At 31.8% G+C, this 25,234-nt stretch overlaps 2 protein-coding genes across 3 annotated transcripts in view; one reads left to right on the top strand and one right to left on the bottom strand.

Annotated features, from left to right (window-relative positions):
- Positions 1 to 21,124, top strand: part of GATAd (GATA zinc finger-domain containing protein GATAd) — a 28,827-nt gene extending 7,703 nt beyond the window's left edge. Inside the window, exons 2-10 of one of the 2 annotated variants that reach the window (XM_088223980.1) lie at positions 848 to 1,000; positions 11,833 to 12,594; positions 12,674 to 12,776; positions 13,888 to 14,015; positions 15,196 to 15,333; positions 15,959 to 16,106; positions 17,526 to 17,654; positions 20,004 to 20,158; positions 20,883 to 21,124. In XM_088223980.1, the coding sequence (XP_088080106.1) occupies positions 848 to 1,000; positions 11,833 to 12,594; positions 12,674 to 12,776; positions 13,888 to 14,015; positions 15,196 to 15,333; positions 15,959 to 16,106; positions 17,526 to 17,654; positions 20,004 to 20,158; positions 20,883 to 20,978 (1,812 nt within the window). In that variant the 3' untranslated portion in view covers positions 20,979 to 21,124. Of the gene's footprint in view, positions 1 to 847; positions 1,001 to 11,832; positions 12,595 to 12,673; positions 12,777 to 13,887; positions 14,016 to 15,195; positions 15,334 to 15,955; positions 16,107 to 17,525; positions 17,655 to 20,003; positions 20,159 to 20,882 lie in introns of both variants that reach the window. The other variant, XM_088223979.1, reaches the window with a different exon arrangement.
- LOC148283155 (podocan-like) lies at positions 4,852 to 9,352 on the bottom strand. Its single transcript, XM_088223981.1, has 8 exons — positions 9,250 to 9,352; positions 8,916 to 9,120; positions 8,224 to 8,406; positions 7,738 to 7,961; positions 7,458 to 7,656; positions 7,050 to 7,228; positions 6,808 to 6,977; positions 4,852 to 5,278 (listed from the first exon to the last, which is right to left on the bottom strand). Exons 1-8 carry the CDS (start codon positions 9,268 to 9,270, stop codon positions 4,999 to 5,001), a joined length of 1,461 nt encoding a protein of 486 aa, XP_088080107.1. The 5' UTR covers positions 9,271 to 9,352; the 3' UTR covers positions 4,852 to 4,998.
- Positions 21,125 to 25,234: the final 4,110 nt, after the last annotated feature.

Here is a 25,234-nt window from a genome sequence, read left to right as displayed (position 1 = left end):
CCATTTCTATTAAACTTATATGTTAATCTTATTTATATATTATGTAGGTGCATATAATATGCATTTGTGTGTTCGTTTTGAATCAACGTTCGCGTATTGTCAAACCTTATTTTATTGTTGTCATTATTTCGTATTTACTGCATTTTGTGGTTACCTACTGTATTGTATAGGACTCGTCGCACATTATTCATTCGATGTGTATCAGTTTAATTTAAAAAATAAAATGCTTTTTTTTTTCAGAATACGGTTTTGAAATTTAACATACTTAAAAAAATAAAAAAAAACAATTTATATCATTTCGTCATTTGAATTTTCACAAAAAGGTTTCTAACTTTTTACTAAGCTCTTTATTGTACCATTTTTAATACAATTTACAAGTTTTAAGCAAATATATTATTTTCATACTTACGCACCCATACACACGCACCCTCTCCCTCTTTCATTCCCATACGCACATGTATCCTCTCCCTCATTCATTCACGCATACACACATTCACATACACATGAATACAAACGTCACACAAATACAATTACTAAACTTCTTTTCTTATATATTATGTGTCATTATATTTACAGTGGATTTTTTTAATTGGCTTTAGTATTGTTAAGATTTTTCTAATTATTTTGTTTATGTAATAGCTGTAAAAATCCCAAATAAAATGAAATAAATAAATAAATAAATAATATGGAGTTGTACAAAATAAACACTGAATCAATAAATAAATGCTTATTTGCAGTTTGTCATTACGTGTATATACAGCATATTTTATGTATTTAAAATGTATTATTTTTAACTTGTCTAACATATTAACACAATTTATAAATAATATTTCAATTTGTTTTGTAGGTATCGCCGACAGATCCACTGCCTCACGTGGTGTGTGCTGGTTGTGTAGAGAAAATAGACGCTTTCTTTACCTTCAAGGATCTTTCTCACAAGTCAGAGAAGGTTCTGGAACAGTTTCTGGCATACACCAATTCACTAGCCGGCACCTCCGAGGTTAGGAAATTATCCCCATTATTTACCCTCTAGATTAATTTTATTTTCTCATTACATTAGTACAACTACAGAACCCTCGAAGTAATTTAACAAAAATGGTGCTTTATAATTAATCCTACATAGTAATAATTTAATAACAACACATCAAATTGATTTATTTATACATTTATACCAAAGGGGGATTTACAAAAATAAACATAAGTACATGTATATCAGTAGTGTACAAACTAAAAACAGTTTTGTATTATAAAAGGGATGTAAAAACCAATAAAAAGTAAAACTTATCATGTCGTAAAAAAACGCAAACATATTATTTATGTACAAACTAGATACAACATTATAAAGTTAAAACAGTGTATAGAGAAAAAAAGTAAAAATAAAAACTAGATGTACGTCTTAAATATCACCTACTTCATCAGTAAGACAAATGAGAAAAACAATAATTCAACCTTTTCTTATTTGAATTGTTAAAAAATAAAATACTTAACATTTGAGAGCCATAAGAGCTTAAGCGACATTTGACATAATTTTAATCCGAGTATGTAGTTAATGTTAAAAAATTCTATGTTTTAAGCCACTGAAAGCGAAATAAACAAAAAAAAAATTAGTATGGCTAAATTAAAGTTTAACAAAAAAATTATGCCAGAGAAACATAATCGCCAAATTTGTATGAGTTATCAGTTTGTATATGTAATTTATTTCCTTTCCATTTATGTTAAGAATAAATCATAACACTAACCCGTTGTCTTAGTCATTTTATATAAAAAGTGGAAGTCAAAAATGAATGCAAGTCATTTTGCCAAAAACTGTTTAAATGTCACTTGAGTCCCTTTGATTCAGTGCCTCATTTGATTATGCTTGCTATTATTTTTAATTTTCTGAATATTTATTTTTTATAAATAATTTAGGACTTTAACAATGTTTTACGTATGTCCAAATGTTTGCAGACAGGCTAGATTTCCTCCCTAAGGAGTTATTTCGAGATAAATTTGTCTCAAGCCCTGTAAAAGCCTAGACTTCCATATTCCCTTCTCAAAAATGTTTTCCCTCTGTTGCAACAAATTTAATTTAGGACTAATTTAGAGTTGTTTTAAAACAACTCGTCATGAGAGCGGTTTAATCTTTGATACTTGGGTTATACATAATATTTTATTCTACGCCATTTTATTTTGGTCACAAATCACTATATTAGAAAATGGGAAATAAATTGTGGTAGAGCGAGGTTCAAACATCGGATCTTCTCATTCGGAGTCTCGATACAAGATATTTAAAAAAAACTATGCTTAATGTTTCGATAACATATATTATTATTTAAAATAAAACTTAATGATTTTATATGGACTGCTATCACTGATAAAATCATTATATTGTTTTGAGAAATTATTTACTTAAGCCATGTATAGATTCCTTAAATAACCTTTATTGACATAAAAAATTTAAAAAAACAGTACTGTTTTCCGATTTCTATTGATTTTATTAATTTGTAGTTTTATTTCCACTTCACTGATATTCCCATATTAAAATTATGTATGTGTAACGGATTAAATTTGTGATTGTATTTTCTTTTATTTTATACTACTACTACCCTAGAATAGTTTTCTGCTAAATTACAATAATAAAACAACTAAAGAACTCTTTAAAAAAAATAAACAATTAAGTTTACGTAAACTTTTTGATCTTTATAATTTATTCATAAATTAGCCACTGATGTAATTTAAAAAAAATAGCTAAAACTTGAAAAATAATGTTATCAACACGGACCCAAAATGAGAATATCAGACCAATGTCACCTACAATAGTCACCTAAAACGAGACAAGAATAATCGAGACTAATAAACCAGGGACTAAATTATACAATAAACTGCCAGACAAAACTAAATAAAGAACTCAGACAACCCTTTCAAAAGACGTTAAAAATATTATCATTTACAACAGAGTATGAATGAAAAAAGAAAAATTATTTTGTTAAATTACTGTAATAATCCATAAGGGTTAATACAGTGGTGCCTCACACAACGAACTTAATTCGTTCCAGGAGCAAGTTCGTTATGCGAAAAGTTCGTTATGTGAAACGCGTTTTCCCATAACAATACATGTTAAAAAAAATAATTCGTTCTGTAGCATAAAATATGGTAAGATGACATAAAAAAAAGATAATTTTTTTGTTATTATTTTTATTTAGATACATTTAAAAACATAATGAAAAAAACACACATTTTTTAATTTTAAGAAATAATCGAATCTTGCACATCTTCATCCATTTTCCGCTTTTTGGCCGATGGTGCAGTGAAAAACCTGTCCAAAGTCGTTTGTTTCTCTCTTTTCTTCAACATCTGCCGGAAATAACGGACAAGAGTATCGGAGTACAGGTCGTTGATCCTGTTTGCTTCAGCGGAATCCGGATAGTGGGCATTGGTAAACTCCTGAACTGCTTTCCATTTGACCAGGATGTTCTTGATGTCAGCAGTTGGAATTGGTTGATTGTTTGATTGTTGCTCCTCATTATCAGATGACGCTTCCCTTTGAGCATTGTCCTGTTGTTGGGCCAGAAGTGTTTGGAGCTCTTCAGTTGTCAGCTCTTCTTTGTGTTCCTCAATAAGCTCCTCTACATCCTCTTCAACGATTGCTGCGACACGTGCGTAAGTTAAGCGTACTGCTCAGTGACTAACGACTGCCTGCGCGGAAGGATGCAATAAATCGGCAGTGATCGTGTGAAGTGGGCGACTTCGTTGTGTGAAGCGAAGTTCGTTGTGTGAAGCGAAGTTCGTTGTATGAATCGTAAAATGAACGAAAAGGAAGTTCGTTGTGTGCAGCGTTCGCTGTGCGAGGCGTTCGTTATGCGAGGCACCACTGTATATATATTTTTTTTTTTATATAAAAAACTATGTTTTCTACATTTTCATTATTTTTCACTTTTTCCTTTTTTTTTCTAAAAAACTTGCATAATACATACTGTTGTCAACATTGATTATAAAATTGTGGTAAAATAATAATGTTTATGCACAGTAATAATTTTATGTGAGTGTGATATCCAGTCAGTATTTTCTGTGGGAGAAACTTAATAAATGGTTTTATAGGCTATTTTATTTTTTATCTGTTGAATATCTGGAGAAAAGAAGTAATTAAGATGTATAATAAAATGTTATACACTATTACAATGGAGCAGATAAAGATCTGTTTTCTGTATGCCTACCTACAATTGAAATAATATTATGCTTTTTTATTTCATATCTTTATGTTGTTGTTTTCAACTTTATATATAATATTTATTCTAATGCATTAGGTTTTAAAAAAAGAACTGTTTTGACCTTTTGGATATATTTAAACACAACATGTTTTTAAAAAATAGTCAAATGAGTCTAAGAAAAATGTCTTAAAAACCACATTCGGTATTTTAATTTAGTAATCATTTTGTTATGGATATTTAAAAACTTTTTTTTAACCATCAGGTGTACTCTTTTTAGCAAATTTAGGAGTATTTTAGACATTTCACATGAATATTAATTTTACAGGTATAGAGGTAAAAATACCTGTAAAATAGTTTAAATTATAGGATTTTTTAAACTAGGTCCTAAATAAAGCTGAATCATGTAATTTTGTAAAAACAAATCGTTAAAGGGCTTTAAAATATACATCTACAAAATACATCAATATTATACTTCGCACCTCCAGAAGCACACTGGTGTCTAAATCGGCCATTTTGCAGGAGAGCAAAAACAAACTTTAAAAAAAATTGCATTATTATTCTCAGTATTTTTTGTGGTATTGTTCAATTAACTGTTGAAATATGAGAACACCAGCATCATAATGACTGCAGTGTTCTTCTCAATTGATTTCACAGAATACTGAAGTTTGTGGTATATCTTGCTCGAAAAAAAATGTAGAGATACATGAGTGATCTAAGAAAGAGTGATTAAACCGCATTCATAACTCAAAACAGCCAAATTTAGACTTGTGACAGTGTATTTCTGGGATGCGACTTAATTCTTATATTTATTTTAAGTGATAAGATTGGTATATCTGATTGGTTCCGCAAAAGTCAGTTTGCTAAGTTTTTTTCTGATGAAGCTAACACAACAACCTACTAATAGTCCCAGAACCACCACCGTACAGACAAAGACTAGCGCAAACATAGCACTGCCGGGTCTTGTGGCTAAATTCCTCATAGAATGATATTTAGATTGACCAGCTATTAAACTGTTCTCCTTTGCTGAGCATAAAGTGCTCGGGTTCAAGTCTGTCAGCTTCACTCCGTTCATTCCTTTGGGGCTGTCGCATCTGAAAATATTTAATGAGGATTGCTTACTTATTCATTCAAATATCAAATGTTACAGTTACATTTGTTTCATGTGATATTGTGTTGATAGAGAAGTTCCGTTTGACAGGTTAACTCATCTGGGACTTATGGTATCTAGGGTCCCCCAGGAACATATTCCTTTTAAATACTTTTTGTTAATATTGATTTAATTGTTTGAATAATCTTACCATATAATGTTAAGAATGTATCAAAATTATTAAAATATTTTTCTGCCGAATTCTTTTAATAACAACTGACATTTGTCTTTGCTCTTCCCCTGTGCAAATAGCAAACATTACAATTAATCGGTTTACAGTTTAATCATTTATTTACATTTACAGTTTAATCATATGTTTGTCAGTTCGTACGTGCGCTTCTTGCTTATTTGGTCATTTATTTTCAGTAATAACCACAAAAATCCATCTTTTGTGCGTTATATTTTACATGCTTTCCCCCTCCCCACTCCCCGCTGTACCTCACCACTAACGGATTGCATGACTTCAGATTGCGTGACTTGAGATCAATGTTTTTCAACGTGTAACAGCGAGAAGAGCGCAATGTCATATAGCATCCTCTCGCAACAGTATTTTATGAAGAAATGTATGAATTTTGCAGAAAACTAGAAATATTATGAAAAAGTTTTATAAACTATTACCATGACTATCATAATGACTTGATCATTATTTTTTTTAAGTCGTATTTAAAGCATTTTAGCTAGGGTATTCCTAGTACCTCCTTCAGGAAGCCACGGATTATTTTTAAGGTTAAAGGTTAAAGAAAATAAATGCGTATTCAGAAAATCTAAAATATTGTGAAAAAATCTTTAGTCCTTAAACTATTTTTCTACGTAACTTCCACCATTTTGTAGGCACATGTCATAGCGCGGCACAAGCTTTTGTATTCCCTCTTCATAAAAGGGGACGCCTACTTCTTTCGTCATCATACACATTATCACGACCTTCATTGTCACCCATCTTCTTACCATCGAATCACTTATCATATATTTTTTGTTCACCTCGCAGATCTGTTGATGAATGTGGACTGGTTTAATGTTCTTCGCATCAAGGAAATGAATTACAGACTTTATCTTACAAGCGGCGGGATTTTCAATTTTATTCGGCATTTCAAACAAGCACCGCGTGCGGCAAGCGGTGCTATTCTGAACTGCTCTCGCGCGTAGAAAACACTTTTATTTTGTGTATTCACATACAAAACACGCGAGATAAAAGTGTTTTCTACGGCTGCGAGAGCGTTTGAAATATCACCCCAGGAAACGTATACGATAAATAGCTAACTCATAATGCCCTCAATAGGTCAGGGTAAGTACCACGCATGCACAAAACTACAATTGCAGCTCTGCGGTGGCAAGAAATACAATTGGAACTTCTGGATATATCTCCTACAATAGATTTCACTAAATTATTTTTACATTTTCAACAGTAAACCTCTTTTCACTTTTTCTATCTTCCCATTTAATCTCAAAATATGTTAAAAATTAAGTGTGTTTTACCTAGGAACTGAGGACTGTGGTATTTTTTTACCAACTCCTTTTGTCACGATACTATTTGCCATTTTACAGTCACAAATCCATGCGTTGGATTCTAAATTAACACTGTACAGTTGATCCCAAGGAACCAAATCTTCGGAAAGTGTTTCCAGGCCGTTGTCATGAAGATAAAGCTAGAAAAAAATATTTATTAGAACAATCTTTATTATTGATGTTAGAGAAATAGAAAATATATTTTTCCATACTTCTTTGACTGGCCAGTTAGATTTTAATTCCCGGAATGCCTCGTGATCTATTTCTTTCAAGTTTTTGTTGTGGCACATGTGTAGTATTTTAAGACTTCTCAACTGAGCAAACGCACCAGATTTCACTCTTTTAAGTGTCTCCATGTTACCAATTTCCAAATGTTCTAATCTCCAAAGACCTGGAACACATAAAATCATTAATTTTTTTAAAAGTAAATAATTATTTTCATTCTTATGATTTCAATTTTGTGAATCCGCAATACTAGCCATGGGACCACAACCCGATTCAATCAATTCAGGTCAATTAACATTTTTTTTTAGCCATTAAACAAAATTATTTATGTTACTAATTTAATATGTATGAAAACAATTTAATGTGTAGGTTTACAAGAATATTATCATAATAACCCAGAAAACTGTTGTCGGTAAGTTCCTCTATAAGGTTTTTGTTGAACGTGAGGAATTTCAAAGATGAGCCGATTGATCCCAAGCTTTCAGGTACTGTTTTAAAATTGTTTCCGGATAACCTCAATTCGCGAAGTGATTTCGAATTTCGAATGAAATCATCTGGTAAATAACTTATTCCCGTGTAAGACAAGTCCAAAACCTGAAATGGATTGATAAGTTCAATACTTTTTAAATTTATAACGATCGTCAATTCTTTAATCAATCCACAAAACTATCATACTTCTAATGTCTTAAGGCTCACTAAAGCCAGAACAGTCACAGAATCCAAGACTCCTATTGGGTTGTTAAATAAATAAAGGCTTCTCAATTTTGGAGTATGTTCAAATGTCCTGCGCTCTAGAGAATGTATCAAGTTTGATTCCAAGTGTAACACTTCCAGATCTATAGGCTCATAATTATTACTATCATATGGTCCTTTGAATATATCTCCTCGTATTGCTTCTCCTAAAATAAAATGAATTGTAGTGTATATTTGCAGGATATTTTCTTTATTAATTAAAGTAATACAGTACGCAACTTAAATTTGAACTTGATAAAAGTTCATGTAAAAAGTCAAAACCCCTCGTTTGTCTAAATTTGATGTAACAGACATTTTCTTCATTGTTACAATTTTGTCAAGAATTTCTACTTCTAAAATAAGTGAAAAATAATATTTCATAAGCAACCTCAAAATGATTTAGTGTAGAAAAGATGAAAACAAATTTACCTGTCAATTTATTGAATGCGAGGTTTAAAAAGTATATATTTTTGATATTCTTAAATGCTGCATAGCTGATTTCTTCCAGGTTGCAATTTTTTATTGTCATTGCAACTCTCCTAGCTTTGATTTCCGGAAACTGCGCAAGTTTCTTCATTTGGTTGTAATGAATTGTCACCACCAAAGTTTTTTCTAAAATTGTATTTAAAAAATGAAAAATATTTGCACACATTAAATGCCCAAGACATAAAATTAAACCCTGTAAAATTTGCAAACACTTTAATGTCTATTAGGTATTATTTTCATATGTATAGTACTTTTTAAAGATTTTTAATTTTATAGAATAACGGATATGACTTTCTGCCTTTTAAAATATCTTCATGTAAAAAGTACATTACATCAAATAAATCAATCATTTCTTGTGCCTCTTTTAATGCACCCATAATTCAAGTCTCGGTGTTAGCTTAACACAGTCAGTCATAAACATCCCAAATAACTTAATAATATATATGGACAGAAAATGATGCTATTTGAACCCTAGATAGGCTAGCTAAAGGATTTGTTAACTTTTATTTAAATTTAAAGGTTCTGCAATTGATTTTTATCATTATTTTCACAAACCATATAAAAATGATGTGTTAAATATATTAATTTATGAACATGCCTATTAAACAGTTGTATTTTTCTTTTGTGTGTTTTACCTTGTGCATTTTTGTCTTCAACGAACTTTTGTGGCCAAGTGTGTGGAGCTTGGGAGAACCAGGAGTTCTTGCACCCTATATTCATTGCGCGGTCGTTAGAATCACACTTGCATATTAAATCACACCAATTTGTCCACTCATTTTGTGTGTTATTCAGCCCACTGCATTGAATCACTAGTATTGCTGTGATCAATAATTTCCCCGTCTGAAAGAATTAAAATGCAAATAACTATTATACGTTTAAACAATGCACTCCACGTGTATTTGAAAAGCATAACTCATCTGGATTGTATATTCACTTTAGGTATATGGTTGAAAAACGCATTTTGTTTACCTTTCCTGAACATTTTGCCATTGTAACCAAAAAAAATAGTGACTGGTGTAATATTGTTGTTAATACTGAATGCTTTTTATTATCAACTCGGAGATAATCTCTCACACGCACCTCAAAATCATTGAATTATCAATATGTGGTAACTCCATAATTTTATTCAAAATATAGTTAAATTCGTCACATATTATCTTCACCTTGAGTTTATATAATATATTTCTTTTTTCCTCATTAAAGTTACCAATTCATCGTTGACCCAGGAAAATTGTAATAAAACAATATTTTTTTTAATACTTTAAAAAAAAATGTTTTCTACGTAGGTGCATAATACTGCGGGGTAATTACTACAACTGAATAACTTCAAAATCAGCATTTTTGAATTACCCACATAAAACAAATATTTTCATCTTCCTCCATAAATGCTAGTCAAGACATAGGCAAGTCGTGATTCATTTATTACATACTATGATGATTTGAATATATGATTTGTCTATTTGTAGCATTCATAGAGGAGTGCGAAAAAAATGTGTTTTTGTGGGTAACTCACAAATGCTGATTTTAAAGTTACCTAGCTGTAGTAATTACCCTGCGATATATAAAATGTTAAATTTATTACTCCTGAGTTAAGTATAAAATTGGACTATAGTTGTAAAAATTTGCTAACATCAAAATGTTTCCGAAAAGCAAGTTCGGCTTATCAATAATAATTGAAAACATGGGCTCTTCATAAGCTCAGAGCAGTGGTGGCCAGCATTTTGTCTACCATACGCCAATTTTTTCACAAACAAGGTCAGATGCGCCATACAACTAGAACTTTTTTTTACCTTATTACGTTCACATTTGGGTTTGTAAAATAGAGATAGGAATAGGAACTGCTTCGCTCGTGAGAGGAAAATGAATACCTTAATCACAGAATTCAATTAATTCATTTACGTCATGGCGCTTGTTTTAAAATAATGGCCACAAGAATGCAATGCGCCACGTTTGGCGCATGCGCTACGGTTTGGCCACCACTGGCTCAGAGTAACAAAATAATTGTGTTTTATTAGATTTTGCAGTTACTGTGCTTTTGTAGATCTTTGTTATATTGATTTATTTTAAGAGGGTGTGATAAACCACTGATAAGTAATTCTTATCTTATGTAGTCTATCACTTATCATCTATTATCTTAGGCATGAACCATTTAGCCAATACCGAGCTCAAGAAATTATGTTGTTTTATGTCAAAGCCATTTTTTATTTACATTTAGACTCAGGAGAAAATAGACTGTAGTTTTTAAGAAAATAACAGAAATTATTGTGGGTATTTTGAAACATACAGTAATAACGTATTAGCATACGCTCATTACACAATATTATTATGGAAAGCTATTAAAAATGGCTCATTTTGCATGTTTTTTTAAAACTCATACCTAACTATACATTATTAACTAGATTAACTTTATATAATATTTATTAGATTAAGGAATATTCTAAAAATCAATAATTTAAAAATAGCTTATTACTCAATTGTTCAATCTTTGTTACAATGTGGTATTGTAGAGTGGGGTGGTTCATACGCCAATATATTAAACCCTCTTAAAACAGTACAAAGATTAATTATTAAAGTAATTCTAAAGAAACCCTCAACATTCAATACGGAAAGTCTATTTAAAATATTTAAGGTTCATACAGTAGACACTCTTTATAAAATAAATTCTATTTTACAAATATATAAAAAATAAAAGAATTTGAGATGAATAAGTCTCTCAGATACCAACATAATGTTAAAATTCCTAAATTCCACACAAGTCATGGTCAAAATAGCTTTGTCTTCAAAGGTGTAAAAAATTACAATAATCTTCCCAATGAACTAAAAACTTTAAAAAATAATATATCAATAAATAAATTTAAAGTAAATCTAAAGAAAATTTTTGAACACATGTAAAAACAACATTCAATTTTAATTAGTATAAATGTATTATTGTTTTATGTTTTTTCTTTATATATCCTGTGTTTTTTTTTTTCTCATGTACTCGTATTTAAAATTATATAAACTCTTATAATAAACAACTACAACAGTGTAAGTCACTCTCCAAGCACAAAAGTTAGTCTCTTTTTTTGGAGAGTTACAGTGATAGCATTTACTAGATGTGTAAAAGTAGATATGTATAGAATTTTTGAAAAACATGTACCTTTTATGAAATTTATTTAAAAATAAAAAAACACTAAAAATATCACAAATCAATTTATTTTATTGGAAAGCCAACAGACTTAATCATGTACAGAGAAAAAATGATGCAGAACTTTAGTCCAAATGGAGGTTGATACTCATTGATAATTTTACGAGATGTTTCTAAAAAATAAAAAAATAAATGCTCTATGTTTATTATGTATGTTTTTTGTCTGTCATATATATTTTTTAATTTACTATAATTGGAAACGCGTAATTAGAATTCCAACCTTCCCTCATTCTGTAACTGCAAGACGTGTTGGATATTTATTTACAGTGACTTTGAGCCCAAAATGGCGCTATAAGAATTATTCATAATGCTAATTTTTTTCTGTGCTGATATTATTTTGAAATAACGAAATGTTTTAATTTCAGGAAATTCTTCACCAATCCACCACAACACTGGAAGAATTAATACCATCAATATCGGAAAGTCCAAAAAGCATAATAAAGTATGAAACCTTAGACTTAGATGATTGTGATTTGCCCGACTCTACAGAAGAGATGAAGAATATGGAGAGCAGGCAGGCGGCAGCAACTCTGCTGCAGATAAAGAACCATGACCCCAGTAAATTCTCTGTGATAAAAACTGAAAATGAACCCCAAATAATATTCAACAGCGTTAGTGGCACCTTGATGGAACGGGCCGCGGAAAATTTGCACGGCAATCCATTACTAGATATTTTGTTTGACAAGGCGGTAGCACAACGTCTCAGTGAAGAATCTCGAATTAAATCATCGCCCAATCCTCAAAATGACGAATCTTACTTTTACAATAAATCTCTGTATAACGATACGTCCGACGCTCAGTTGGATCTATCCGCACGGAACGACCACAACATGATTAACACTTATAAATTTAATAGGCATTGCCAAGATGAAAAAGAAATGGATCTTTCTACGAGCAGAAAGATCAACATGGACATGACCTTCGAATCTAATTCCGCAGAGGAGGCGGACGAATCTGAAAGTGACAGGTACGATGGGAACAACAGACAAATTGATCTATCCATGAGATCTATAGAGAGGGAAGATGTGCAGAAGGTGGAGTGCGGAGACTCCTCATTGCTGTATGATGAAGTCAGTCAAAGTAGCAGTGGTTCCGATCCGGAGAGGCTCCAGATGGATATTTCTCAGGTAAGGGTTATTTTGTGAATGTCCTAGTTATTAAAAATATGCTTTTAGTTTTTTAACAACACATTTAACATTTTTCTAGCTCGATGATGATAATGATGAAAACACTATGTCTGCACCTGCATCACCTCACGAAGAAGATGCAGAGAGGGACTCCATCTGGCAAGCACTTCATCAACAGAATGGTACAAATATATGTTTATTTTGGTTTTCAACTCATGTATTGTGTTTGTTTTAAATAAAATTTTGTTCAGTAATACCATTAGTGCACCATATCATAGTCCTTGGACTAGCACTTGAACTGTTGCATTTATGGATAGTATAAATGGTTACTGATACTTTGAAACGGGAGTACCAATGCAGTGCACTTTGGATCATTAGGTGAAAAACATTAAACACAGATTTTGAGTCTGCACATTTTTTTTTATTGAATCATGAAAATTGTTTCGATATGTAGAAGTTGACTTGGTATAGATTAATTGCGGCATATTGTAATCGTTTACTACGTTAAGGCAAGGAGATCAGTGTTACTTTTTAGATACGAGTACAGGAAACTAAAATATTTTTGTTAAAAAAAAAAACACTCCTTTAAATAAATATTTAATGTCGTTAAAAACACTAATTTAAATGAGATGTCATTTTATGGCAAAGATAGTTTTTTAGTATGTGCCAAATATAATGCCAAATAAAAATATAAATAAATAATTGATGATAAGAATAAGTAATACAATGAAACAGGGATTAATTTCTACATTAAACATATATTTTATTCAATACTAGCGCCCAAAGATCTAGCACAATCGTATGCGCTAATTTTCACTGCGTATTTGGTTTTGCATGAGCTTTTATTCTAAATTTGTATGAAAAATAGGTGAAACCATTGCTTGAGTGAGGTACATTAATTTCAAGACAGTAAATCCTGTGTTAAGAGTGAGAAGACAATATTATCTGTGCAGTGCCGGTGCATGCGCAGATAGTTCTCTTGTAACCTCACTTTGAACATGCGTACTGACAGAATATTGGTAAGAATTTATATGATTTAGTAATGTACAATGTTAGTGCGTATAAAATAAAAATACACGCAAAGGCAATGGCGGGTTAGGAGTTCTGATACGCAAGCTGTCATTGTAAATCGCTCGTTTATAACACTATACTAGACTGCCTAATATAGTTAAACTTTTGAAAACGTTATGAAATGTACTGCCAGTATTTTTGGTCCGGAGCCGCCCGTGTTTGGTGGTACATATGATGTGTAACATCATGATTTCACTTGATAATTAGTATTGTGCTTCCCAGGTACGGCGGGAGAAGCAACACAACTGCTGAGAAGACTAATCAACTGCAAGAGACTCGGCATGACAGTATCACCCGTAGCCCAGGGAGCCTTACACAATCGGACCAATGTCAACGGCTGCTCTTCACCTGTAAGCGTTTTACCAACTCTTACCTGTGACAACAATGTCAGTAGACAACTACTGCACTTATCCATATTATTTTAACTAGAAGGTGTGCAGCTTTTAGCTGCTTTGTCCGTGGCCTGCTTATCCATTATATTCACACAATATGTAGGTTTGTTTTTGAATGTATCTATAGTAATATACTATCTTTCGAGATAACCATTCAATCTATCCACAGATCTGTTATTGATAACATGTTTTGTAAGTTTGAGGTTGAATTTATGTTTTTCTGATTTCTTGGAATATCCTAGTCATCTATTGGTTCTACAGTACTCTCTCTAACTGGTGGATATCTAAACGTCGTACAGACGATCAAGATATGCTGCATTTGGTTTATCAATGTAGTGCCCTACGCACCAATGATGGTGCACAGGGCACGATAAAAGTGAAAAATGTCCACTAAATTGAAATATTTTGATGATTATAAAAGAACCTTGTCGGCCTTGTGGTGTAATGGTCAGCACGTTTGCTTACTGTGTAAGAGGTCTCGGGTTCGATTCCCAACATGGTTGATATGAAATATTTATTTAATAGGGTGTTTTTACACTACAATATTTCATAGTCCCTGGACTGGTACCTGAAGCATAAGACTGATCATCTTATCTTCATGTTACAAAAATGATCAAGAGACGCTGCGATTGGTGTACCAATGTTATGCCCTATGCACCATTAGGTGTGGAAAGGGAATGGTGGGTGATGGATAAAGGAACTACTTCATCTGTAAAAATGAAAATAATATTTATTTAAACTTCAAGTACAAAAATATATACACTTTGGCGTGCTAATAGCAATATCTTCCAGCCAATAAAGGAAAATTGGGCAAATTTGTACTTTAAATTTAAAAAAATATAAATACACATAGGTATGCATTTAAACATTTTCAAATTACAGTTGTTTCTTAGTAGTCATATAGAATTGCACATACATGCTTATTAATAAAAATACTTATGTTATACACATTATACCATATGGAATGTGGTATCAGGTAATGAGATTGGAAGGAGGCAGGAATAGGATCCAGGAAAGAAATATAATAAAAAATATATACATATGTATTATTCCATCGGAGTAAAATCGATTTCCTTTTTATTGAAGTTTTTTTAACGCAAGAATATGTAAATGCTTATAATTGTGGTGGTTTTGTCAGGTGGGTTCAGTAGAGAGTGTGGGGCGTACGGGAGGTAAGGCGGGGCGAAGGAAGCAGAGTTTTCCCTCTCGTGCTGCCGCCCCCCAACCCGCCACTATGGAGCATTCCTGGAGGCAGCGCTATCCTGCAGCGGATCAGGTAACACAAAACATTTATTGCTACAGACAGGGAATTTTTTTTTAAGAAGGTTACATGGAAGTCTAGGCATTTACCAGGCTATCACCTGTCATTAGCTGCTTCAAGTGGTCACTTTACACAATGTGTAACATTCACCATTCTGCCTATGTTTAAGCATCCACATTTACTCAACCCTTTCATGAATGAAATATTTTCTCAACAATATTTTGATGTCCAAATGTTTGTAGACAAGGCGAGTTATTAAGATTAAAATTTATTGCAACAACAGACAGAAAAAACATTTTAGTATAAAAATTAAAAAATATTTCCAGTCTTGCCAGTAGGTGAAATACTTCGGCCAGATGCCACATCAATAAAGGTTTCAGCTTTTTTATTTCACAAAAATCAACGGACAAGAAATATGAATGTTTAAACATAGCCAGAATGGTGAATGTCACACAGTGTGCAAGGTGGCCACTTAAACCAGCCAATGACAGGTCATATGCCTTGTAAATGTCTAGACTTTTTTTTATTCCGTTGTCTAAAATGTTCTTCATCTCTGTTGTAAATCTTAAAAGTGATCAATTTTAATTGTTTTTTTTCATGTTATACTATCAAAATGTTAAAAAATGAGTATTTGAAGCAGTGTTTGGAGTCCAGTATGGGAACCGAGAGCCGGTCTCCTCCCTCCGCAGCCCCCGCAGGCCTCCCCCCGGGACACAAGCAGCGGGTGGACCTCGCCTGCAACAACTGCGGCACCCGCACTACCACAATATGGAGGAGGGACGCCAATGGTAACATTTATTATTCTTTAAAGGGTAGGCTGCTATTACCATGTATATTTTCAGCAGCGCCGACAAAATCGGCGTTTATTATAATTTTATGAAGGTATATTCTTACAACAATACAGTAAAATCTAATTAGATTTTTTAATTCAAATTTACTCCCTCCCATCCAGTCTTAAATCCCCCTGTGCTCTCTTCTTCCTTTATTCCTTTTTATGCTTGTTTGGAAATTAGTGATAAAATGGGTATCGAAACATATGGTGGTATGTATAAATTGCCTTACCATATAGCGGGGAAAATAAATTATGGAAAATGGTGAAATAACAATGAGGGAGTTCAATATTGTTTTTAAGTTTTATTATTTGACAATAGACCATCAAACTAAGCCAAAATTAAAAAAAAATATATTTTTATGTATTATTTATTATTACGTATAACTTATATAGAGCCATTTTTGTAATATAATATCTAAAGGGCGCTTTACAAAGTGATTATATAAAGAAATAAATTTAATTTTAACTTTTTTAATTTGTAATTTAAGAAAAACAATGTACTTAGTCATCACATGCTAAGAATTTATTCAAATGATTTAGAAAAAAAGTGGGTTTTAAGTTTTTTCCGAAACATCACTTCACTCTCACAGTTTCGCACCTCTGCTGGGAGGGCATTCCATGCCATAGGGCCTGCGACCGAAAATGCGTGTTCGCCAAATTTAGTGCACTGTTTGCGTAGAGGTATAATAACATTTCCTCTCGACGTAGATGTAGCTGATCTAAGCTTAAGACGTCTGTCAGCTAGTTCATCTGGAATGCAGAGTTCCCTTAGATATTCCGGAGCAGAGTTGTGCTGTGACTTATACATAAGCCAACAGAGTTTGTATTCCACCCTCTGTGGAAAACGTAGCCAGTGTAATTCCCGAAGTAGTAGAGTGATATGACTGAACTTATAAATTCCAAAAATAAGTCTCGCTGCAGCATTCAATACAGACTGTAGGCGAGTCATTTTATTCATTGCTAGACCTGCGTAGATCATGTTATCATCGCTATGATTTTTTTAAGTTTTGTAATTTTAAATTACTCCGCCCGTGACATCACTAGTTGTCATCGGAGAGTGGTCCTGACTGGTGAGTTGGTGTCCCGGAAACCGGGAATATATCACAACACTATCGTCGGTTGATTCGGAAAATCTTGTGACGTAGTTCATTTTTATGATTTTTTTCATACATTTTTGAGAAACTTCTTCATACAATTAAATGTTTTAACTTTTACCGCGAGTAAAGTGGCCAACAATTGTCCAGATGACATCTTCTAACAAGAGACCGATATATAATAAACACTAACGTTAAATTACAGTATCGTGTATCGTTTCTTGTCGGAACCAGCTCCTTTTTTATATTTGTTTACAGCTTGTTCTCTTGTAACGTTTCAGGGGATATGGTTTGCAATGCATGCGGGCTGTACTTCAAGTTACACGGTGTAGCGAGACCTACGGCCATGAGGAGGGACACAATACACACGCGCAGGAGGAGGCCCAGAGATTCTCTGAAACCGGGGAGAAGTAAGTAAAGCAATAATAAAGTTCTAAAAAAAAAAAATATTAATTTGACTACACGGGCTTTTCCTGAGAGGTGCGATAGAGGACTTTACAAACTATCAAAATAACTTATCTATGGTTTTTTGTTCATATTTTTTTAAAAGTTTTTGGCAACAGGCCCAATTACAGTGGTGAATTACAGCACAGAAAATCCAGGTTTTAGAAAAATTACATCATTTTTTTTTATATTTAAATATCACCGAGAATTAAATTGGAGCCCTTCGTGCGTGAGACAAGCGTCTTATTCATTTCTCCATGGTGGCTGCCTTTATTATTTATGAGTTATATTTTTTTTTTTACTTACCTTCTTTTTTCGCACTGGTTTTGTCATATCTCTCAAGTAATCGTGTATGGCTGGAGGTATTATTTAATTTAGAAAATCAATTTATGTTGTGTTGTATAATACTTTGTTGGATTCATTTCTATTTTATATGCGAACACAAAATTTTAGAATACATCTGAATTTGATCCAATTTATCACCCGGAGTGCACACAAATAGTACTCAAATTATAAAGTAAATTGGTACCCGAATTCATGTTTAGTAATTTTCTATTTTTGTTTATTAACATATACGGCAAATCTGCCTTTTACAAAAAATTATAATATTAGCATATTTGGTTTAATTAAAAAAAAAAAACATAAATTACGTTGTACCCAAGATTTATAAACAAAGATTGAACCAAAAAATTATACAACACATTCAGTAGAAGTTAAAAATTTTTAGAATAAATGTAAAAATCAAATTAAATAATAAAATATTTTAAAGTAATATAACAAGAAAATCATCAAGTACTGTTTCATACATCCGGGCAAAGTGAACAAAAATTTTATATATTATGAAATGTATAAATAAATATAATTACCATTCAGCGTAATAACAAAATACATTACTATCCTACAAGGGGAGGTAAATGTTTCGGACTCCCAAAAACAGGAATCAAGGCTACTCAGAACAATCTGTACCATAAAGAACTAAAGACGTTAAATGAGTTGCCAAAAGAGATCAGGTATGCTAGGTATGTTGCATTGTTTCGTGGGGTTGGTTTTTGTTAAAAACAAACATCCATATAGGTAGCTAGTATCATCAGAGAGTCTGAATGAGGAAGTTCAGTGCTTTGGGAAATTGGATTTGATTAAATTTTATCTGACATGCAGTAAAACTTACAACATTTAATTGTATGGCAAGTTTTTCAAAAATGTATGAAAAAATTCTTGTGAATTTTAAATCTATTACAGCGTTGTTACGTTTCGTGATAAATTTTCAGTTTCCGGGAAACCAATTTTTTCAAAATTTAGTGTATTTTGAAGCTACGGGGCTCTACTTTTAAATGTTAGCACAACTCACCAACAACAACTTGTGATGTCACAGGCGGAGTAATTTCAAAATCACAACATTTTGAAAAATCATAGTGATGATAAGATAAAAAAAAATTGGCTCAGTTTGATTCCAAAAATAAGTCTCGCTGCAGCATTCAATACAGACTGTAGGCGAGTCATTTTATTCATTGCTAGACCTGCGTAGATCATGTTATCATCGCTATGATTTTTTTAAGTTTTGTAATTTTAAATTACTCCGCCCGTGACATATAAAATAAAGTAAACCACTGAACTTCTTCATTAATAACAATTAAAAATGAAATATATTGAACCCCTCGGCTTTACTTCCTTCGAGAGCAATTCTCTGAACAGACCGTTTAGATACACCTACAAAAAAAACATTAGTTCTATAAAAAAATATGAATTAATAAATTCATAAAACACATTTACACAAATATATTTATTTTATTTTTTATTTACTACACAAAATCTATCAAAAAAATTAAAAAGTAGGGTAACTAATCTTAAGGTATGACAACACCTACCGATCATAGCAGCAACTCGAGCATTCACTTTTTCAAATGGAATTAATGGCCAATTATTTCTTAGTTACCTTTCAGAAAATGCTTCGACCTTTAGAATAATCTTTCTTATACCACTTTTTATGACTTTCGGCATGGCTTCAGGGGTTTGTTAGCGTCAAATAACTTTAAAAAAATAAAACACAACGACAGCAAAGAAGTCCTTAGATAAATCTAATTAAAAAATTTGTTCATGTTTATGCCACCGCCAACTTATACTTGTGAGTCTGTACCAGGAAGTTGGTATAATGATTTAGACTAATTTCAGACTCTTGAACTGTCAATTTTCAATGGAGATTGCAATTTTTTCCAACCAAAAAGGTTTCACTGTATATATTGCTTAAAATGTAGTGCATGGTCGGTTTAATGCTAGAAACCTATCGATGCCAGTTTTCAAAAATAATATTTTGATAGAATCCAAGAGTGGGCGGTGTCGAGAAGAGTCAGGTGGGGGGGGGGGTGGGGGAACTCCGGCCGGGGGTGACATGTTGGCCGCCTTACGTCGCACCATCCAACCGCATCTTCTAATGGCGCTGCAGGCTCATCATCAGCGCTCCAACACCCTCAATGTGAGTACCGAATCCAGCAGTTACGTGGGATTCCTCAATATACATAATCATCGTCATTCCCCTTTCCGCACCCTGCGCTGCATCAGGCACTGCATTTGTAAACCAAATGCAGCATATTTAGATCATCTGCTACGTAAAGGTAAGGTGATCAGTCTTATGCCTCAGGTGCCAGTCCTAACAACCTTTAAAATTACTATTTCACGTCCACCCTGCCAGGAATCGAACCTAGGACCTGCATAGTGGTAGAAGTGGAAGAGGAGGAAGGTTAATGTCAAGAACAAGCGTTGCTGTCAATTAAAATAATACAGCCAATAATAATTACAATTTTGTTCATAGGGTCTGTTTTACCAATGATTCAGTAGTACTCGATTTAACAAGGAATTTGTCCAATCGTGTCTGTTTTTGTCTGCTCTATAAACCTCCCTGAAGTAGTTCCAGTATTAATATAATTTTATATTAACATAAATGATCCTATATGAATAATTTAAAAGTTAAAGAAAACAACCATACATTAACATGAATAATAATTATAATTTTGGTAGCCCATTTATTTTCCTGGTACCTAATTTCATAATAAAAATAGTTTTGCAATTTTTAGCATATTTTGTATGTATATGTGTGCACTATAATTCGCCACTTTCACTAATTGGACGATTGTCTGGTTTTGGGGATGGCGGATTAGTAAGAGAGCACTGTACATATTTGGACCTACCTTTATTTCCAGATGTCTCCCGTGCTGCAGATGGATAATCCGGATTGCGAAGATGGCCCCTTAAACCTCGTCGCTTCCCACCTCACCGCTGCAGAGGAGACCCACTGAATCTTCTGACAATACTTCATTACGGCAATACTGCTCTTACCTGAGATCGTTATTACGCTATTGCAAGCGGTATTCGCTGAGCATTATCCCAGTGTCATATAGATTCTGTTAATACTCATCTCTCTACTCAATACTCAAATCAGATCAAATTTTACATTTTCTAGGCGATAGTTGTTATATCTGTATCAGTTTCCTGAGGCCAGTGTTATGTTTACGTAGAAATCACCATCAGTAATAATAGTTATTATATTTCACTTAGTTAAGGTGAAGCTACTTACTTAGTTAACATTAGTATTATTAATCCACTAATGAAAAACCTTGTGTACCTTTGACTTTTGTATATTTAAATAATAAGTATTTATGCTATTTTTTTGTTTTGTTGATATGAATCAATATTTATGTACGTGGTAAACACCATCTTATGTGACAAGTGACATTTTAATTAGTTGTTTAACTTTGAATGCATCAATTCAAATATTTGTTGTTTATTTGGAAGTTTGTTGAACTTTTGGCAATATTTTATTTGAATTATAGTATTTTCTTAAGAGTGGAATGCTATGCAAAGAAGCAAACTATTTTCATTACTTACGGGACCAATAAAATCTTGTTGCATTTTGTAAGGTTTACTTTTCATTTCAACAATTGCATATTTGAATTTTTGCAAACAAAGGTTATTTTCTAAACTTAATACATTAATTGCCTCTTTTAATTAATGTTTTTTTTTAATCTATTTTTGATAGATAATTTGTTTTATAAATTTTATCTGTATGATGTCCTAATTGTTTGCTAATTTGTTCAGACTAATTTTTAAAGTAAATTATTTGTATGTTTTTTGTTTATGAATTTATTTTATTCATACTATTGTATTTATTAACCTTCTGTTTTGTTTATCAGTGTTACTAATAATGTGTATAGGTGTACACACACCAGTGGGATATTATACCCTCCAGTGAAATAAGAAAGCGGTAATCTTTATTCATATTTCAGTATATAATATTATGTACCTTTTAGCTTGCTGGAATCTACAATTGATTTGATATATTATTTGGTAGATGAATTGTGATATATTTTGAAATTGTGAATGAGAAAGATTATTTTTGAAAACAAATTGTTAGATAAAAAAGGGAGGAAAAACCCCCGGCCTTTTTACAAGGAACAACTACTTTTGCATAATATGCTCTATAAAATTTTATTTACCAAAGTAAATCCCTTAAATAATGCCACTAAACTAAAACCTAACAAGTTATATTTGTATTAGAAATATCTACAATAATATTGCAGTGGACCGTAAAACCGGCTTCCATTGCATCACAGAGCATCATGTATGTAACATTTAGAATATGTACAGAAAATTCAGTATTCATTTTGCTTTCAAGCATATGTGTGATGTACCCATAATATTACGTAGAAATTGAATAACTCGATGATTTGTATGAGAATCTTGCCTTCACGCGATGATATTAAATATAGTATTATTAATTTACTTTGCTCCTTATTATTGTGATTTTGTAAGATTACTTTCCTTCGGTAAACAGTATCCAAATAATATTATACTGGAAAAAATATAGACTGGAAATGGCATTATTCAGACTTTAGATTCTTTAGGAACCTGTAATCATAATAATTATATTTATGTAAAATAGGTAGTGTGTTACCTTCATGGTTGTGTTGTTTCTTCAAATTTCTGACAAGATCTAAAAGCAATTTAGTATCCCCAGACATACCTAATATTTGAGAGCAATATACATACTGTACTAGTGTAAGTTAAGGTCATATATATGTCGAGCCCCGAGAACAAATTGTGTATGTCTCATATACATGTAGACGTATGCGCATTCGAAAATGGCTTTTTAATAGTTATTACAAACTAATTTAACTATTAAGTATTTTTATTTAACATTTTCTCATAAAGGCCACGTATTTGTTTTAACTTTTAGCGGTATTTATAGCTATTTAATATTATGAACCAAATATATTTTGATTACATCTTTAAACAATACGATTTCACAATTTTTTTATCTCAAAATAATTTTCATTTATGTATAAATATCTACAAACTGAAATTACAATATTAATTCACTGTTAGTATTTTATTTACAAGAATTTGTTATTGTTTATGTGCAACATGATAAAATGTTTTGCGTGATATGTTTCTGCCGCTTTTGACAAATAGTAAAAAAATAAAAATAAGATAAACCACATGTGGTTTCTATATTATTAATCAGTATTAATATAAATGAAACTTAATAATATCGGTATAATATATTTATTAATTATGGTCAGTATTATAGCGATCTAACCTTCACTGACTTTTCCATACTGACAGTTTAATATAAATAAAATAGAAGTTACTTCTTTCTTAATGTACTGTTTCGATTAAAATAAATTTGACTGTTTAGTGATTGGTATTTAATGATTAATGAAGTAGAATATTATAATATAAAAATAGCTCTCTTTTAAAAATATTTATGCCCCCTAAATAAACATTGTGAAATAAAGTAATGTGGTATCTTGTTGTGTACGCACATATACACATAGCGATAATCTTGTATTGCTCTCTTCTAAATAAAGTATTTTATTAATATAACTTTGACATGACATTTGATTTTAAATATTTTTCTATATGCTCTCTGTCTCCATAATTACTAAAATTATATTTATATCGCATTTTTTGCTTTTATCTTTTCCTTCTATGGAATTATTTAACAATGGTTGTTTATTTTAAAAATACATATTTTTATCTTCTTTAACAATTGGCATTTAAGTACAATGTACTGGTTTAAATTAAGTTAAGTCGTATGGTAGGTTACCCTCGGTATACGGTTTTTGTGTCGGTAAAGTCTAATTATAAAGTTCAGCATTCTCTAGGCTATCCTCTGTGTGTAGAGCTTCGCTAGGGAGTGAGGAAACTTATAAAGCGACATTTATCTGCACTTAATTGATTGGATGGATCGGAAGCAAGATTTTTACTAAAACGAACAATCAGTATTTTTTTATACATGTATGTATCGATTTAAAGTATTGTTAAGGCTTTTTATATTTGATTCATTTAAAATTGAACAGTATTTTTTCGATATTATATTTCATATAGATGTAAAATTATGTTTTAGTGTAGAATTACGCCATTAATCTTATTGGATTAGTAATTTGTGCAGCATTATAATTTATATCATTCGATACTAATTTATTTCTCATTTGTGTGATGACATTAACATTTACCATCGTAATATTTTGAAACAATGAACCTATTAAACAATTAATTATTATTTAATTTAAGTAAACACGCATTTTGTACAATTTCCAAACCTGCGAACCTATCTCTTGTGTTTGAAGTAGCATTAGAAAATTCTCCATTTGACATACTCACCGACCCGAACTCTGATCTAAATATTATGTTTTGTACCTTGGTTTTGTTAATTCGCTAATTGCTAATCTGCTGTTTCCTGTTTTGGATGTGAAGATATATGATGTACCGAGGTGTGTAGGAAGTAAAGGTTGCCTTGTAAGAAACTAAGAATGGACAAATGTGAAGGGAAATGGAATGGATAAGCAATAGAAAGTTTTGTATAATCCTCTATATGTAATACGATACTAAAGCTTTACTACTTTAAGCTTCATGACTGACTTCTCATCATTGTATTATTACAAGAATCTCGTAATGTACGCAGCCAGTAAGTTTTTCTTTCGTTTATTTTTGAGATTAAGTCGAGTAAATGAAAATACTCGTGAATTTGAGATGTTTGGTAAAATGATATTCCAGTGAAGACATCGTATGTATCGGTAACGGTGATCTCACAACTTACTTACGCAGGGATGGATACTTAAACTAACTTAAAAATTGGCTATGTAGTGATTAGAGTATTTTTTTACAATAAATCGTAGCAGCTACTATGATATGTGTATTTTTTGCTCCCTCCAGATCCCTATCACTGGAAAAAAACAACTTACACAATACATTCAATGTACATTAGAGTGGGCCGATGATGTATGAAGTTTTTTTTAGATATCAAAGTGAAAGGGGTCTAAATAGTTGTCTTTTGGATCGCATCGAACGTAAAAATTATAAAAAAAAATATTCCATACTACTTTTGGCCCTCAACAGATGTTTGAAGTTTATAACTGTCTGAACATTTTTTAATTATCTATATTGATAAAATTATTTTTTGTTCGTAAAGATATAACTTAATCACATTACAAATTCGAACACGTTTTAAAACTACCGAAATGCAAAAAATTTACACTCCGCGGAACTGATT

Source organism: Micrasema longulum, unplaced genomic scaffold (assembly GCF_059751315.1).
Source record: "Micrasema longulum isolate JH-2025_06_02 unplaced genomic scaffold, ASM5975131v1 h1tg000260l, whole genome shotgun sequence".
NCBI classification, from domain to species: Eukaryota; Metazoa; Arthropoda; class Insecta; order Trichoptera; family Brachycentridae; genus Micrasema; species Micrasema longulum.
This window is presented reverse-complemented; position numbering and strand designations above follow the sequence as displayed.

Coding starts and splice junctions, on each gene's coding strand:
- LOC148283155 (XM_088223981.1), bottom strand. CDS start 9,270: ATGGCAAAATGTTCAGGAAAG. Junction 6,978..7,049: donor CTAACTGGCCAGTCAAAGAA/GTATGGAAAAAT, acceptor ATTTTTTTCTAG/CTTTATCTTCATGACAACGG. Junction 5,279..6,807: donor CCACAGTCCTCAGTTCCTAG/GTAAAACACACT, acceptor AAATATTTTCAG/ATGCGACAGCCCCAAAGGAA.